Raw genomic sequence first — 16,294 nt, 5'->3', positions numbered from 1 at the left:
AGATTTAAAAAAAAAAAAAAAAAAAAAAGAAGAGTAATCCTGCGGGTTTATCTTCTTGTTTATTTTCTACATGTTTTGGGTATATAAGCATGCTTTGATCTGATAATTTGTCGTGCAATCAGATTTGATTATGATTTTGATATAACTATCCATGATTTTGAAAATGGACATATTTGTTAAGATATATATTTTATCAAATATATATCATTTTTTATACCAGAAGAAAATTCAAAGTCACTAAGTTTATGCATTTATATGCTTAGAGAAACTAGTTTGATGATGCATTTCCCTCTAAAAGTTTATTATTTTTGTTCTATATTATTACATGTCTATTTCATATATTTCACGAGTGTTTGATATGTATCTTACAAATGTCGGTCTTATATTGACTTTGTACAATTAGTGTCTAATACCATGTGTATTGTGCTAACCAAGTGTTCCATACAAGTTGGAGAAACACACAGACACACTAGCCAAACTAAAGTGTCCGTACTTCTTGATTTTTCATATTAGTACGTGTGCTTATTCATATAATTCTATGCAGAATGTATAATTTTCAAAAAATATTTTTTGTAATTAAGCATATAATTTTTTTTTTTCTGCGTGTGGTTTTAATGGTTAGATATTGGATTAGCCATCTTTTAGCTTGTCTCTGTATTTCACCTGCACTTCCATTGCAAAGATTCTGAGTAATATCTTCATGGTTTCAGGATGAGTCTGTTTTGATATGGTTCTCGGGGAAAGAGGAGAAGCATCTTAAGCTCAGCCACGTCTCTAGAATTATTTCTGGGCAACGGACTGTAAGCCTCCAATTCAAAATAATTATAATTTCCGAGTATCCAATTCAGAATAACTATTATTTGGGAGTACCGAATTCAAAATTGTTATCATTTGCGGATATTTCCCATGATATAGCTTAATGGTCCACTAGTTCAACGTTAATGTAATTGTATTTGAGTGAAGTAGGTAGCCTTGTGCCATGTTTAACTTTTTCTTTGATGCAATCTTCTTTCATTTTATTATTTGGATATTAAAATGCTTATAGCGACAAATTTGCATTTTCATTTTTTAAGAGAAACAAATTTCATTTATGAATGAAATATAGGAGTAAAAACTCCAAACACCTATTTACGAGTACATAAATACTCCCCAATTGGAGATTAAAGAGGAAAGACTATAATTACTAAATGGGTGTTTGCATTTACACCAAAATAAAGTAGGAAACCGAATAAAATTCATAAAACAACCAAAAATAGAGTAAATATCCCTAAACATTCTTCCATTCCTTTAGCCTCAGAGAAACTAGAAAAAGACTCTCATTAGAGCAAGCCATAAAATCTTATTTTGAGATTCAATTTTATGGTTAAAAGTTCAGGATGCTAATTCTTTGTCATTTTCATGTCATTCTTAGACAAGAAGCCATTTCGTTAAAAGTAAATAAATTAAAAAGGATTCAAAAGAAGTTACATGAATACTGTCCAGTTGGAAATTGAAATCTATACATGATGGAAATTTTCTCGTACCTAGTGAAGGTTTTGATTAGATCCAAAAGAAATTTAAAGATTCTTTTTTCTCAACAATCTTAGATTCGATGCTTCAATAGTACAATCCCATTCCTTATCTATTAAGTTGGGCAAAAGTCCTAGCTTCCAGATTAAAGAAGGTGTTACTATTGTCAATTCAGTCAGTATCCATTTTTAGTAGACAAGTTGTTGACTCATTTTTAACTGCTAATGAAGTGTCAGGAAATTTGAACTCTAGGAAGAAAAAAAAAAAAAAAGGATGGATAGTGAAGCTCAAATTTGAAAAAGCTTATGCTACAATAGACTGGAATTGCTCCATAGAAAAGAGTTTGGCAGAAGAAGCATCTTGTGAATTGGAGGTTGTATTTCAAACAATTCTTTCTCAGTCCTTGTAAATCGCAAGCTTACAGGTCTTATTAAGGCTTCTAGAGGCATAGGCAAGGAAATCCCCTTTCCCCAATTTTTTTTTTGGTAGTTGTAGACGTGTTTAAGAGCATTCTCTATAAGAGGATTTGTGAAAGGTTTCTTGATTGGTAAAGATACATCCACACCAACCACCTCCGTGTGACAGCCTAAGATACTCTCCATATATGACCCATGAAGGTCGCCTCTATACCAGTGACCTTAAATAAAAGCCCATTTCTATAGGGCAAGTAATAAGTTGTATTCCTGATATGTACTAATTAATTGTGGTTCTAATTTTTTCAGCCAATCTTTCATAGATATCCACGGCCTGAGAAGGAATGCCAATCATTTTCTCTGATATATAACGAGAGATCACTTGATTTGGTGAGCGATTCTTTCACTTATTTACAGTAGTACTAAACTTTTTCTTGTTTTGATACTCCATAGTGTTTTTATTTATGATATACTAGATATGCAAAGATAAAGATGAAACTGAGGTTTGGTTTAGTGGCTTAAAAACATTAATTTCGCGTATCCATCATCGAAAATGGAGAACTGAATCACGGAGTGATGGGATGCTGTCTGAAGTTAATAGTCCTAGAACATTTACTCGAAGAAGTTCTCCCCTGCATTCCCCATTTAGCAGCAATGACAGCTTGCAAAAGGTATATATTTCTTTAGTTTTCAACTTTCTCTCAGCATTGTAAAATCAAGTTAAAGTGATATATCATTGCATAAATTTTCAGGAAGGTGGAGAGCACATTAGACTTCACAGTCCTTATGGAAGTCCACCAAAATATGGTCTGGATAAGGCATTATCAGATGTAATGTCGTATAATATTCCACCTAAAGGTTTTTTCCACTCAGATTCTGCAAGTGGTTCAGTTCACTCTTTGTCATCCGGAGGCTCAGACAGCATGCATGGCCACATGAAAGCAGTTCAAATGGATGCTTTTAGGGTTAGTCTATCTAGTGCTGTCAGCTCATCAAGCCAAGGTTCAGGAAATGATGATTGTGATGCCTTGGGGGATGTTTTTATTTGGGGGGAAGGAACTGGCGAAGGTGTCCTCGGTGGTGGAACTCGTCGAGTTGGTAGTTCTTCTGATTCCAAAATGGATTCTTTGCTGCCAAAAGCCTTAGAGTCTGTAGTTGTGCTTGATGTCCAAAACATTGCCTGTGGTAATCGCCATGCTGCCTTGGTGACCAAGCAAGGTGAAGTTTTCTCCTGGGGGGAGGAGTACAGAGGCAGGCTTGGGCATGGAGGAGATTCTGATGCTCTTCATCCAAAGCTTATTGACGCCCTCAGTAATTTAAACATTGAGCTAGTAGCATGTGGTGAATATCATACGTGTGCTGTCACACTTTCTGGTGATCTGTATACATGGGGTGATGGAACCTATACTTCTGGCCTTCTCGGGCATGGAAAAGAAGTAAGCCACTGGGTTCCAAAACGAGTAACTGGGCCCTTACAGGGTTTACACGTATCATCTATCTCTTGTGGACCTTGGCATACAGCACTGGTGACATCTGCTGGAAAATTATTTACTTTTGGTGATGGTACATTCGGAGTTCTGGGTCATGGAAATCGAGACAGCATTTCAATACCTAGAGAAGTGGAATCTCTCAGAGGTCTACGAACTGTCAGAGCTGCTTGTGGTGTTTGGCATACTGCTGCAGTTGTAGAAGTTATAATTGGAAATCCAGGTTCGAATAACAGCTCTTCAGGGAAACTGTTTACTTGGGGGGATGGAGATAAAGGTCGGCTTGGGCATGGTGACAAAGAGGCAAAACTTGTGCCTACTTGTGTTGCTGCTCTTGTTGAACCGAACTTTTGTCAAGTTGCTTGTGGACATAGTTTAACTGTAGCACTTACAAACACTGGCCATGTCTACACTATGGGAAGCCCTGTTTATGGTCAGCTAGGGAATCCTCAAGCTGATGGAAAACTCCCGATACGTGTTGAAGGAAAACTCTCAAAAAGCTTTGTGGAGGAGCTGGCTTGTGGTGCATATCATGTTGCTGTTTTAACTTCTAGAACTGAGGTTTACACGTGGGGCAAGGGGGCGAATGGTCGTTTAGGTCACGGCAGCACTGATGATAGAAATACTCCGACATTAGTTGAGGCTCTTAAGGATAAGCAGGTTAAAAGCATTGCTTGTGGCACCAATTTTACTGCAGCTATTTGCCTTCATAAGTGGGTTTCAGGTGTTGATCAATCCATGTGTTCTGGTTGCCGCCTACCCTTCAACTTTAAAAGGAAACGCCACAACTGTTATAATTGTGGTCTTGTGTTTTGTCACTCTTGCAGCAGTAAGAAGTCTCTCAAGGCTTCAATGGCACCAAACCCCAACAAAGCTTATCGGGTTTGTGATAATTGCTATCATAAGCTTAAAAAGTTTATTGAAATGGACGCTTCTTCCCAGTCTTCACTGAGCAGAAGAGGAAGCATGAATCAGGGATCAACTGAACTTGTGAATAAAAATGATAAGCTGGACTTGAAATCTCGGGCTCAACTTTCTAGGCTTCATTCTGTTGAATCATTCAAGCAGGTGGAAAGTCAGGCTTCAAAGAAAAACAAAAAACTAGAATTTAGCAGCAGCAGGGTCTCTCCAATTCCAAGTGGAGGCTCTCAGCGGAGAGCTCTTAATATCTCTAAATCTTTTAACCCGGTCTTTGGATCTTCAAAAAAGTTCTTTGCTGCATCTCTTCCTGGATCAAGAATTGTTTCTCGAGCAACATCACCAATATCTAGGCGTCCCAGCCCTCCACGTTCAACTACTCCCACTCCTACTCTTGGAGGACTTACCTCTCCAAGGATTGCGGTGAATGATGCTAAAAGCACAAACAACAGACTTAGCCAGGAAGTTATTAGATTAAGGGCTCAGGTAATTTCTTTTTTCATTTTTTTTTTCTGCTTTTAATCCTTTAATGACACTTATGTGATTTGATTAGTCAAAACTGTAATGATGTTTAGGAAGTGTCAGTGTACTTTTCTCGTTATAATTTGTGTAGATACTTATTCCTCAGAGACCACGAACCTTATCCGATGGGGCCACCCTATTCGTATTCCGCGCCCCTCTTTTTTGTTCTTTTATTATTTTCTTTAATTAGGTTGCTTCCTTATCAAGAATAGTTTGTACATGCATAGTTTACAAAAGAGGAATATACTTATAATCTTCTGGGTGGATTTGTCTTTGGTATGTGGTTATTTCATCTTCTACTGGACACCCTATTAGGTTCATTCCTCTTCTGCTTCTTTGTTCGGCTCTATCCATGACAGTCTTATCTAATAAAACTTTACGCGAAGTAATAAACTATACTTATCGTGTTGGAGAATAAGTATGCTTAACCGAATACTCTCTCAGGTTGAAAACCTTACACGCAAAGCACAACTTCAAGAAGTTGAGCTAGAAAGAACAAGTAAGCAGTTAAAGGAAGCAATATCAATAGCAAGTGAGGAGGCTGCAAGATGCAATGCAGCCAAAGAAGTGATCAAGTCACTAACTGCGCAAGTAAGATGGTTTTTAATGACTACTTCATGTTTTCCTTTTTATGACTACATAAATAACTATTATAGCTTGGTTGGTTATGTTGTGCTTGTACAATGGAGACTCTCAAATGATTGTCTTAAGCATTTGGTCAATTTTAATTTATACCCAAAATTTATTTTGATGCCCGGAATATGTTGCACGATTGTTTTATCCTAGAGTTCAATGCAAATTTTACCTAGTGACTGCTAAAGCTCTTTCAATCGGATGGTGAACAGCTGAAGGAAATGGCTGAAAGGCTGCCAGTTGGAGCTGCTCGTAACATGAAATCAACTCTTGCCTCTTTAAGCTCCGGCACAACCTTCAATCATTTGATCAACACTTCTATTGACCAATTAAGTGCTCAAGCAACATCCTTAGAGACCGAGTCTAATTGTTCAAGTGTCCAGTTGTTTTCTAATGGGTCGGGTACCCCGAATAAACAGTCTTCAACTCAAAGCAAATTGAGCCAATTGGATTCAGCAAAGAATGGAAATAGAATCAAAGAAAGTGAATCTCGCCAAGAAGCAGAATGGGTAGAGCAAGATGAGCCTGGTGTATATATTACACTCACCTCACAACCTGGAGGTGCCAAGGATCTTAAGCGAGTTCGTTTCAGGTATGCACGTTTTACCCAATTATATACCCAGTTTTCATAAAATACTATTGCAGTTATCCATCGTATGAGTCCTATTGGTAGAAACTCATGATAGCCAAGTATTTTTTGTTCTCACAGCAGTACATTTCTTGGTTGTGAATAATTGCTGGTTGTTTGATAATTATTTCTTCTTCATTTTAGCTAAGATTTCAAAAGGTTTTTCACAAAATAAAAAAGAAGAAAATTAAATAGGTTGTTTACCAGAAGCAGTGTTTTTATTTTGAGAAAGTTTGCTTGTGGTACCATTTCAAGTGTGGAGTATCAATTACAGTTTACAACTTAGTGGTGCCTTAGCAACTACAAATTCTTTTGTAACTATCCGATGTCGATGATCATTCATCCTGACAAGTTCTTGTAGTTAGCTTCGTTTGGACGGGGTAATCTCTCCCCCTGCCTTTAGGTTGTCGTTTGCTTTGCCTTAGTAGTAATACACTCATAGGTATCTTGCTAAAAAAATGTTTGGAGTATCAAGTTTTGAATGCATACTCCTGCAATATTATTTCTTTCTTATTTCAAATTAATGGTTAATACTAAGTTCATAGTGTTGGAACTTTTGCTTTAGGCTTTTAGATATCGTAGTGATTTAAGAACACCTTGGTAGACTAGAAAGAACAAAAAATAATGGAAGGGAAATTGTTAACTAACCGATTCTACTTTCATTTATTGAGTTTGTTTGTTCATATTGTAAGCAATCGACTGCCTGATGTTCTTTTCTCCATGCAAAAGTTTCTGAACTATCATCACTGTTTGATTGCAGTCGAAAGCGATTTACAGAGAAGCAAGCAGAGCAATGGTGGGCAGAGAATCGTGCACGAGTTTACGAACGATATAATGTACGTGTGATGGACAAGTCTAGTATTGGTATTGGAAATGAAGAGTTGACTCATTGATTTGTGCAAACAGCGAGACACCCAATCATTTGCAACTATGATGATGATAGGTTTAAAGAAAGGGAAAACATTTGGTACAATTAGATGAAAAATTAGATGGATTTGATGATTTGTTTTCGAATGTCGATTTCTTCTTTCTTTCAGGTTTAGTGTTTTTCTTATTTGGTTTTCTTTTCTCTTTCTTTTCCATTCTTCCTGTGTATGATTGTGTGGGTGGGGGTTATGAGAAATGTAAATACTACTACTTGCTGTCTATTGATGAAATGAGCTTCAATATAAATTCCATAAACATCTTGCCCCTCTTCCTCCCCCTTTTTCTTGCATATTCTAAATCTTGATTATTTATATTTGTTCCTTTTCGCTTTAGTAAAATTGTTTGTTTAGATTTGTTTAAAATTTTAGAAATTTGTGTTGACAACTCTTTGTTGGAAACATTCGTACTCTTTATTAATATCAATCGAGAATAGATATACTGTACTTTTTATTAACACCAATCGAGAAGAGATTACAAGACATTCTATAGAAACTACGGCATTACTTTGTGCTTTGGATTTCTTCTACACTTCTAGTACTTTGGATTTCTTACTTGGGATTAAAACTTCGATAGGATGAAGAGGTATTTATAGTAGAGACCCTTCAATCTATTCCTAAAATGTTTGATCCTAAAATAAATATACAAATATACAATGGGATCATACAATTATTGTGCTTAACCCTATCGGGCTAGTGATGATAGGGCTCATACAATTATTGTGTTTGACCTTATCAAACTAGTGATGATATTTTATCACTATTAACAATATCGTATGAAACATGCATAGAGCTTCTAGTATTTGGCATCTCGGAGCTTCTAGCCATGCTTATTCCAAGTCAATTGAGAGCCAATTGAGTAGTAAAAAAGAGTACCAAGACATTTGAATTTCATGTTTACTACAGAAACGAATGCTAGTTCATTGCACATATATGAAATTTAATTTGCACATTCAAATTCATCGAAAAATTAGATTCTAAGATTTGGAACTTCTCAACAACCCTGCAAAAAAGGTTTCAAGAGATGATAGTAGGGAATAGCCATGAAAATAAGTAATAAACCATGGAAGAGAACCTATGATAGCCACATTTGAGGAAGGGTTTAAAAGCTATTCAATTAGTTTTCAAAGAGATCCACTTTCTAAAATTAACAAGCTTGTCTCCAAAGCAAGAGTCGTGTTGCTTTGCTTCTACAAACAGTTCATCGATGCATAGGTGCAGAAAAAAAAGTCAGTCTATACAACTAGCCAAATGGACACTACAAGTTCAAGCACATTGCTGGTGAAGTTATGTTGATTAAGACCCTCAGCTGTCAATTAACCACAAAATGTACTACTGATCAACATCATAAAATCAGAATTTCCTCCATTCTAAGCAAGAGAAGAGCTTTCTCGCTAATCATATAGATGAATCACTTGAATCAATTGATTGCTTTCTTACGAATGCTTTCTGGGAAGATAAGAAAACTTCAATCCTCGTACGAATTCTCATAGTTTCATCATTCATGCGTAAGCACAAAGTTCAGCTCCTCAAATTGGCAAGAAAATGAAGTTGATGGAAAATCCCAACGCAATGGGGAGCGTGGGGGTGATTGTTGTTTGGCCAGATATTTTGACCAATTAGGAAGCTCAGGAATGAACAATTCATCCGGGTCAGGGTAACATTGTGGGGCATCAACATCAATCTATAGCATAAAGAGATTCACGACTCAGGATTAAAAACATTATTAAGAGGACAGTAACAAAACTTTTTGAAGTATAAGGACAAATTGACATAAAGATTGAAACATAGTGACTAGAAATATACTTCAAGTTTCTACTCATTTGTGTATTATCAATTTTATCAAAATTAAAAACTTCTCATATTCCCAGCTAATGGCAATACTTTCATTCTTAATGAGTGAAAATAGGAGAATATTCTTGAGTTTAAGACACTTTTCTCAAGAAAAAAGTATATGTTTAATTAAAAGGAAGAGAAGAAACACATCAAGAAAAATCATATTATATCAATTGATCGATATCATTGTCTTTATATAACCCATGAATTCTCTCAGCCTACACACATCTACCTTAGATCATCTCCTCAAACCATAGTATTTAGATTCAAGAAAATCCCAACACATTAGTATTCTAAGTAACTTGGAATTTATGACTAAAACACGTTTGAATTTTACAATTTCCTCCTATAGGTATTGAGTCAAAATATAGTGATGAATACGTATGTCATTTTTTATGGTAACAACAGGACAAAGAATAAAAAAAATAAGTAGAGAATAATAAATTGAAAGTAGTTTAAGAAGAATTACCTTTGCTTGATCGGACGTATGACATCCAACTTTGGACAATGAGTCTGCATATGAAAATATGGGCTTTAAATCTCATGTAAAGATGACGGTAAAATGATAAATGACTGGAGATTTACCATTCAGGACTTTCTTAATGAACATAGTAATAAAAGTAATCACAGAAGATTTCACAAAAGCAGTAATCGTTAGCAGACTTAGTTATTATCAAATTGAAAGCAATTTTATCCTCGACATTCAACAGCTTACCATGTCCAGGAAGAAGAAGATCCAAGTAAAAGGCAGACATAGTGGCTTTTCGTGCATCAACGCATTTATCATGATCATGCAAAAATCTTTCACCACCTACATCAATTTCTTCCTTTGCTCTTTCTTGCTTCCTCAATGGAGCGTCCTGGCGACAGGATGATTTGTTTGTAATGTCATTTAGAGCTTTACGCCCTGACCCTGCTATCCCTTTCTTGTGAATTATCTTTGAGCTTTTTCCATTTCCATCAGCAGAAAATTCTGTAGAAAATGTATAGAACTTAACAAAGAACATAATAGAGAATACTACAGGATGAACTGCTAAATGATGTTCTATGTTATATGAGAAATGCATGAACATGAAACTTCAAGCCATGGTTTACAGAATCTTTTCACACTAGATCTCCACTGACCAGCTTGACGATGCTCATTGGCCAAACAGATTTTAGCCAAAACTAATGGCTATCATGCAATGTGGAGACTTACTCTTTTGAGTCATGCCCAAGTTTTCATTTGGGATAATCAGCCGTCCTGGGGTAACACGACTTGTCATTCTTGTTATTATATTCTCTTCGATGAATAGTGGCTTGGATGGTGATTGTGCAGTTTAATAATCTGAAGTCAATAATAATAATAAAAAAAAATCTTAAAACTAAGCACATGGGGAATAATATAAATGTATACATTAAGCATAAATTGCACCTTCATATTCGTTATAAGAATAGAAATTAAGTAGCGTGGAATTAATGTGTAATATGCAGAGTAGGGCAAGTGGTAAACCAAAGCATTTTTCCTGTGTCCTAATTGTTTACAACACCAGTTAGGAAAAAGCTCTCGGAGGGTCATTCAAACCCTTTGGTCCTTAGATCGGTCCAAGCCCACTGCTAGTAGATATTGTCCTCTTTGGCTTTCCCCTCAAGATTTTTAAACACGTCTACAAGGAAGAGGTTTCCACACCCTTATAAAGAATGCTTCATTCTCGCCCCAACCGATGTGGGATCTCACAATCCAGCTCCGAAGCCACTCCTTTCAGAGCTAGCGTGGACGCTGGCACTCGCTCCCTTTCTCCAATCGATGTGGGACCCCCCAATCCACTCCCGGGCCCAACGTCCTTACTGGCACACCGCCTCGTGTCCACTCCATGAGGGCTTAATCTCCTCGCTGACACACCGCCCAGTGTTTGGCTCTGATACCATTTGTAAATGCTCAAGCCCACCGCTAGTAGATATTGTCCTCTTTGGGCTTTCACTTTCGGGTTTCCCTTCAAGGTTTTTACAACACTTCTACTAGGGAGAGGTTTCCACACTCTTATAAAAAAATGCTTCGTTCTCCTCCCAACCGCAGAATACTTCACGATAGTTCACCTTAAATTCATTCCATATCATTTCTTTTTTAAACAAAATTCAAAGATAATCAACCGAAGTAATGAAATTAGTTAAAATGAACTTCCTTGAAACTAGTACAACACTAAAATATACCACAAATTCTCAAGGAAAACCTCTACTTAAAACCCTAGCAAGCAGTATAATCACATAAAACTCCTTCTACGAACTAGGAAAGCTATAAACCAAAACGAAATTCCACCAAGAAATACCGACACCAATAATAATAGAAACGAGATTAACCGAGAAACTCAAAATTCAATGATGCCTGATTGAAACTCCAGCATAAACATCATAATCAAAGCCCGAACACAACAAACGAGAAAGAAAGGGGAAATGAATGGCAATTGTTAAAAGAAAACTACGCGCGATTTACTCGAATGATGTATAGAAAGCGGAGGGACCTGTGATCTTCTCGACAATGGAACTGAACTCTGCGTAAAGAAGATGGCGCCTTCTCCCTATTTTGAAATTTTATGATTAAAATATATATATATATATATATTAGTCTATTAAAAATTTAAAAAATTGAAAATATTTTTTTTAAAAAAAGTAATTTTTTTTTTAATAAAAAAAAAAAACTAAATCGAATCATACGTTAAACAAAATTGTTACGTGGTCGACTTCCATCTTTTTGATAAGTTTTTGCCGCCATTTCCGAACATTGATATATGAGGATTTCTTGTTTGCGAGCCCACTTGATTCTGTTCTTTCTTCTCTAATTCACGAAACCTGAGAACGAGGTATTGTTTTTGATTTCTTCTTCCTTCATCAGTAGCAGAAGCGAGTTATTGGCGATTCGTTGAACCCTAACATTCCGCTTTTGGATTATTGAGTGTGGAAATTGAATCTAGTTGTGCTCTGAATTAATAGGAAAGTTGTTTGTGGTATCAGTGATGATCGCCGAACAGGCACTAGATTTTTCCTTAATTTGTTTTGATATTTTTGGTTTGGAGTATGTCTTTGATTGGGTTTGTGATAGTTAGCTTTTATTCGAAGTACTGGCTTGTTCTGCTATGGCTTTTGACTGTGGAGCTATATCTCGCTGATGTTCTTTTAACATAACTTTTAGTTGCTAGGGAAGTTCATTAGGACTTTCCATACCAATCTGCTCAGTTTCAAATGCTTGAGTTCTATGCTCCGCCTTTTCCAAACTAGGTGCTCGATCTCCGAATTACCATTTGTTAGCTGGTTTGCTGAAAGGTCAATTAGTGACTCCCTTTTTTCTTCCCCCTGTATCTCATCATATTGTTATACAATAGATGACTTCCAAACTCATTCACGTGGCTTCGTATGAAGCTGAAAATCATTTTGAGCTCTCTTTGAGACAAGCTTTCAATCTTCTTGAACCAAAATTAAGACCTCCATTTTGCTCAAAGATCCCAAATCCACAAGAATACTTGGAGCTGAATCAAGCTATTCTCTACGGGATTTTATGTGAACCACTTTTTGCTAAAACTCATATCAAGCATTTGCATGCAATAGTCATTGATGGTTATGGTCTGATTGTTTATCTGCTTCGGAAGGTTGTTAATGATCTATATCTTAAACTCATTGGTTCAGCAAAAAGTCAGATACTTTTTGTAACTGAGGAAATGATAGATGTATGTGCTGTAGGGGTTGATGGTGTTTTGATATCCCTGTTGAGGCAAATTGTTGGTGGGGATTTTGGTGAAGGGAATTTATGGTTGTGTTTTGAAATGGTGAATCTATTTTTGAGCAAGTGGAGTTGTTTGTTGGAAGAATTGCCAGGGGTTATACCAAGTGCATTATATACCTTTCTACGGTTATTAGCTGATCACTGCAGATTATCTAGTGCAAAACTGGAGTCTCTGAAGCAATTAGAGATTAAGTTTTGCATTAAAGTAATAAGGGAGCAATTTCATTTTTGCTTGAAGATAGGGAGAGATTTTATTAGACTCTTACAAGACCTAGTTTATGTACCTGAATTTAAAGCTTTATGGAAAGACTTGTTATTAAACCCGAGCAACTTTAAAACCCCTGGTTTTTTGGATATTTCAAAATTTTATTACACAAGAACTTCAAGTCGATACTTTTTGCTTTGCATTACTCCAGAAATGGAGGCCCAACTACGGTTTTTAATGACAAATGTGAAACTGGGCTCTCAAAATCGCTACCAAGTGTGGTTTGCCAAGAAATTTTTATGTGGATCTGAGAGGGAAACTGTCATTTCTGACATCATTCGGTTTATATGTTGTGCACATCATCCTCCGAATGAAGTCATTCAGTCTGATATTATTCCAAGATGGGCTGTTATAGGATGGCTTTTGAAATGTTGTAAGAAGAATTATATTGAAGCCAATGCAAAACTTGCTTTATTTTATGATTGGCTTTTCTTTGATGATCAAACTGACAAAATTATGAACATTGAGCCTGCAATGCTGTTAATGATATTTTCTATACCTAGATACATTGATATGGTGCACACTCTTCTTGAATTTCTATTCCTTCTTGTGGACAACTATGATATCAAAAGGAAGGATAAAATAGCTTTGGGTGTCTCATCAGCTTTTAGTGCACTTGTTGAGAAAAGAGTAATTTTTTCATTGGACGCTTTGATTTCTTTTGATGGCCTTTCTCCAATACTACGAGACAGGCTAAGGATACTTTCTTCAGGTAGGAAGGTTCAAGTTCCAAAGGAATCACAATTATTTGGTGTACCTGATCACTCTATAAAGCCTCATTCTCCTCCAAGTAAATCTTGTGCAGAAACTGGCGTCATATATTCTGAAAGACAACCTAGCAGCATTGTTGCCCATGGAAGTGCTACATCTGTTGGTGCTTCTGTTCCTGTTGTGGTTGATGTATCTGCCTCTCATCATTCAGTTGTGATGGACGATGTATGTGCTTCTCATCATTCAGTTGTGATGGACGATGTATGTGCTTCTCATCATTCAGTTGTGATGGACGATGTATGTGCTTCTCATCCTTCAGTTGTGGCAGACGATGTACGTCAGTGTGACAATGTAGAGATTTTGGTGAAAAAACTTGGAGAAGTTATAAGGAAATCCTACAAAATGGGCCTCAAAACTCTGGAAGAACTTCTAGTTTTATTTCTCTCGCTTGATGACAATGCACAAGCTAGCAGAACAATAAACACTGAAATATTGTCTTCCAGAATTGTAAATACCTATGAGTTGAGCGGGTATAATCTATTTTCTGCTCTTGAACTACTTCCTAATGATCCCAGCTATGATGATGAAATAGGATCTGCCACTGCCTTAATAATCCGTACCTTCATCTTTGATCATGGAAAAAAGCTACAAGAATTACTTTTATTTTGTTCTAGGAATGGTTTGCCTGTGGGAGCCCGATTGTTGTCTTATGTATCTCGTCTAGCTTATGAGGTAAACAAAGCAGGTCTTACAGGCAATTCAGATATTAAGAACAGTGATGGTGCAGAAATTGATTCAAAGAACCAGTTTTTGATGTTTCATATGAATGGGTACTACTCTTTCAGGAATGGTATGAAAGAAAACCCTCAAGAAGCAGTTGTTTCGTTTTCTAAAATAGACAAGGAGGTGATTGCTGAGTTGGTAACAAATGCCTTTTCTGCTTATAGATCTTTCCTTGCTAATTCAAAAGATATTTTGTACAAAGACGCAGATGTATCTTTAACCAAGGTCTTCTATCTTGATTTGGTGTCCTGTGTGGAACGGAATGCTAGGAGGGCGAAACACTTATTTTATTGCGTATTTGATCTTCTCTCAGATATATGCATATGCAAGGAGGAGATTGTAAAATTACTTGTTACCCAGTTAGATGACACTGATCTTGTGAATATGCAGTTTGAGATCATCAAAAAGAAATTTTGTGTGTTTGGTAAGGATGCTGAATCCATTTTTCTTTTAGTTAAAAGCTCTCTGAACTGGGGTTGTTTTGAACAACATAAACTCTGGGGCTTGATAAGGTCAGAGCTTATAGTCTCAAAGGTTCAGGTGCAGAGCATAGTTCTGAAGCTTTTCTGCTCCGGTGTAATAGATGGAAGCATGCATGCCATTGCCGTCGAAGGTCTTTTAAATTTATGCTGTTATAATGCACCATCACCTCAACTTGTTGAGGCTATCATGTTATTACCTAATGATGCATTTCAGGGCTTCTCTGCTGCTGTCTTGGCTGCCTGGGTTGTATCGAATGAGTCAATGCTATTTCATAGCTTGGTTGATTTTGCAGAGAAACTCAGCAAGATGAGTGAGAGTGAAATTGTGGTAAATCAGTCTGCAGTCTTATGGTTGGTGAATTATTTTAGTGCTCAAGGAATGAGCTACGAAACCATTTATAGCAACCTGTATGGAGGTTTCTTGGGTGGAAAAGGAAAACAGTCATGAAAATGTGCGGTTTTGTGTTAAAGGTAAGTACGAGATGACTTTCCCAATTGTTTTTGGTTACTATTATCTTTTAAAGTTTCTTCTGGATTAGATTCACGATCAAAATCTAAGATGTTAGATGTTTGCCAATAATGGAGATAGAAGTTCATTCAGATTCTAAATAAATGACTATTTTTTGATGAGTTGGTTTTCAAAGAGAACTTTCTCCCTAACTATTGGATCAATGACTAACTTTCTCCTTTCCCACTCGCTGCTTATAACCAAATACCACAACAAGCTCCCTAACTATTTGCAAATATACCCTTTGTAGTGCCTCAATATCCTCCAATGTCATTCCTGTCATAAACTTTTTGTGAGTTTACTAAATGATGGGGGGGTTTGCATAGTGGGAGGATTCAACAAGCTGAGGGCGTTGCATTGGTGACATGGACTAAAACTTAAAAAGATCAATTCTGTCGTGTCGTCGCAACTGTAAGTGACCTCCATTTAGAAATATCTACCTTGTATTCTATTTGTAATTAAATGAGGAAGAGATATAATCTCACACATGCACAACTTGGAATCAGTTTCCATCCTACTTGCATGGTTGCACTTTATGGCTGAAAGGACTCATCTATTGTGCTGAGATTTCATGGAAATGTGGATGCTCTTTTTGGGGCCAAGTAGATAATAACAGGTTTGTTTTCTCTATTACCAGTACCATCAACATTCATGCTTTACAGTTTAATGCGGAATTCATTACTGATACCTTGAAGTAACTTCAATTACATCATGGACTTGTATAAAATGAGCTACATGACAAGCTCTATTATTTGTTAGGTCTCATTCTCTTTGATAGTAATTCATTGAGTTAGTCCTGGTTGGCTCCTTTTAGGCCGTTAATTATTTGTTAGGTCTTATTCTCTTAGATCGTAATGCATTGAGCAAGCTTGTCTAGGTCCTTTTAGGGTGGTGTTTTTACAGTTCTTTTTTTTTTTTTTTT

The 16,294-nt window shown here is 36.5% G+C and overlaps 3 protein-coding genes across 8 annotated transcripts in view; 2 read left to right on the top strand and 1 right to left on the bottom strand.

Annotated features, from left to right (window-relative positions):
- Positions 1 to 7,307, top strand: part of LOC111438295 (PH, RCC1 and FYVE domains-containing protein 1-like) — a 12,781-nt gene extending 5,474 nt beyond the window's left edge. The window contains exons 3-9 of the mRNA XM_023076204.1: positions 711 to 800; positions 2,232 to 2,312; positions 2,399 to 2,593; positions 2,675 to 4,813; positions 5,294 to 5,440; positions 5,695 to 6,074; positions 6,871 to 7,307. Coding sequence (XP_022931972.1) covers positions 711 to 800; positions 2,232 to 2,312; positions 2,399 to 2,593; positions 2,675 to 4,813; positions 5,294 to 5,440; positions 5,695 to 6,074; positions 6,871 to 7,003 — 3,165 coding nt within the window. The 3' untranslated portion in view covers positions 7,004 to 7,307. The remainder of the gene's footprint in view (positions 1 to 710; positions 801 to 2,231; positions 2,313 to 2,398; positions 2,594 to 2,674; positions 4,814 to 5,293; positions 5,441 to 5,694; positions 6,075 to 6,870) is intronic.
- An 824-nt stretch (positions 7,308 to 8,131) lies between these two features.
- Positions 8,132 to 11,643, bottom strand: LOC111435410 (protein PATRONUS 1-like). 3 transcript variants are annotated; one of them, XM_023072817.1, is made up of 6 exons: positions 11,579 to 11,643; positions 11,368 to 11,424; positions 10,068 to 10,168; positions 9,585 to 9,842; positions 9,339 to 9,382; positions 8,132 to 8,717 (listed from the first exon to the last, which is right to left on the bottom strand). In XM_023072817.1, the coding sequence occupies exons 1-6, from the start codon at positions 11,626 to 11,628 to the stop codon at positions 8,532 to 8,534; spliced, it is 696 nt and encodes a 231-aa protein (XP_022928585.1). In that variant the 5' UTR covers positions 11,629 to 11,643; the 3' UTR covers positions 8,132 to 8,531. The 3 variants fall into 3 exon arrangements, with proteins under 3 accessions (XP_022928585.1, XP_022928586.1, XP_022928587.1); XM_023072818.1 differs by having other exon boundaries at positions 10,068 to 10,196; positions 11,561 to 11,607; XM_023072819.1 differs by lacking the exon at positions 11,579 to 11,643 and having other exon boundaries at positions 10,068 to 10,196; positions 11,333 to 11,424.
- Positions 11,644 to 11,792: 149 nt separating this feature from the next.
- The window catches only part of LOC111435309 (integrator complex subunit 3), a 5,575-nt gene continuing 1,073 nt past the window's right edge, over positions 11,793 to 16,294 (top strand). For 2 of the 4 annotated variants that reach the window (XM_023072770.1, XM_023072762.1), the window contains exons 1-4: positions 11,793 to 13,846; positions 13,919 to 15,334; positions 15,621 to 15,766; positions 15,879 to 15,988. In XM_023072770.1, the coding sequence (XP_022928538.1) occupies positions 12,226 to 13,846; positions 13,919 to 15,312 (3,015 nt within the window). In that variant the 5' untranslated portion in view covers positions 11,793 to 12,225 and the 3' untranslated portion in view covers positions 15,313 to 15,334; positions 15,621 to 15,766; positions 15,879 to 15,988. Of the gene's footprint in view, positions 13,847 to 13,918; positions 15,335 to 15,620; positions 15,784 to 15,878; positions 15,989 to 16,294 lie in introns of those variants that run through there. The other 2 variants (XM_023072777.1, XM_023072785.1) reach the window with 2 other exon arrangements.

The sequence above is a fragment of the Cucurbita moschata genome, unplaced genomic scaffold, assembly GCF_002738365.1.
Source record: "Cucurbita moschata cultivar Rifu unplaced genomic scaffold, Cmos_1.0 Cmo_Scf00003, whole genome shotgun sequence".
Taxonomy (NCBI): Eukaryota; Viridiplantae; Streptophyta; class Magnoliopsida; order Cucurbitales; family Cucurbitaceae; genus Cucurbita; species Cucurbita moschata.
Note: the sequence above shows the minus strand (reverse complement) of the source record. Positions and strands in the feature narration are given on the sequence as shown.

Excerpts from the sequence above, each read along its gene's own strand:
- LOC111435410 (XM_023072817.1), bottom strand. The coding sequence starts at position 11,628 with ATGTTCGGAAATGGCGGCAAAAACTTATCAAAAAGATGGAAGTCGACC. Across the intron at positions 10,169-11,367 it reads CATTGTCGAGAAGATCACAG|GCCACTATTCATCGAAGAGA; the intron begins GTCCCTCCGCTT and ends ATCACCATCCAA. Across the intron at positions 9,843-10,067 it reads CTTGGGCATGACTCAAAAGA|AATTTTCTGCTGATGGAAAT; the intron begins GTAAGTCTCCAC and ends CATTTTCTACAG.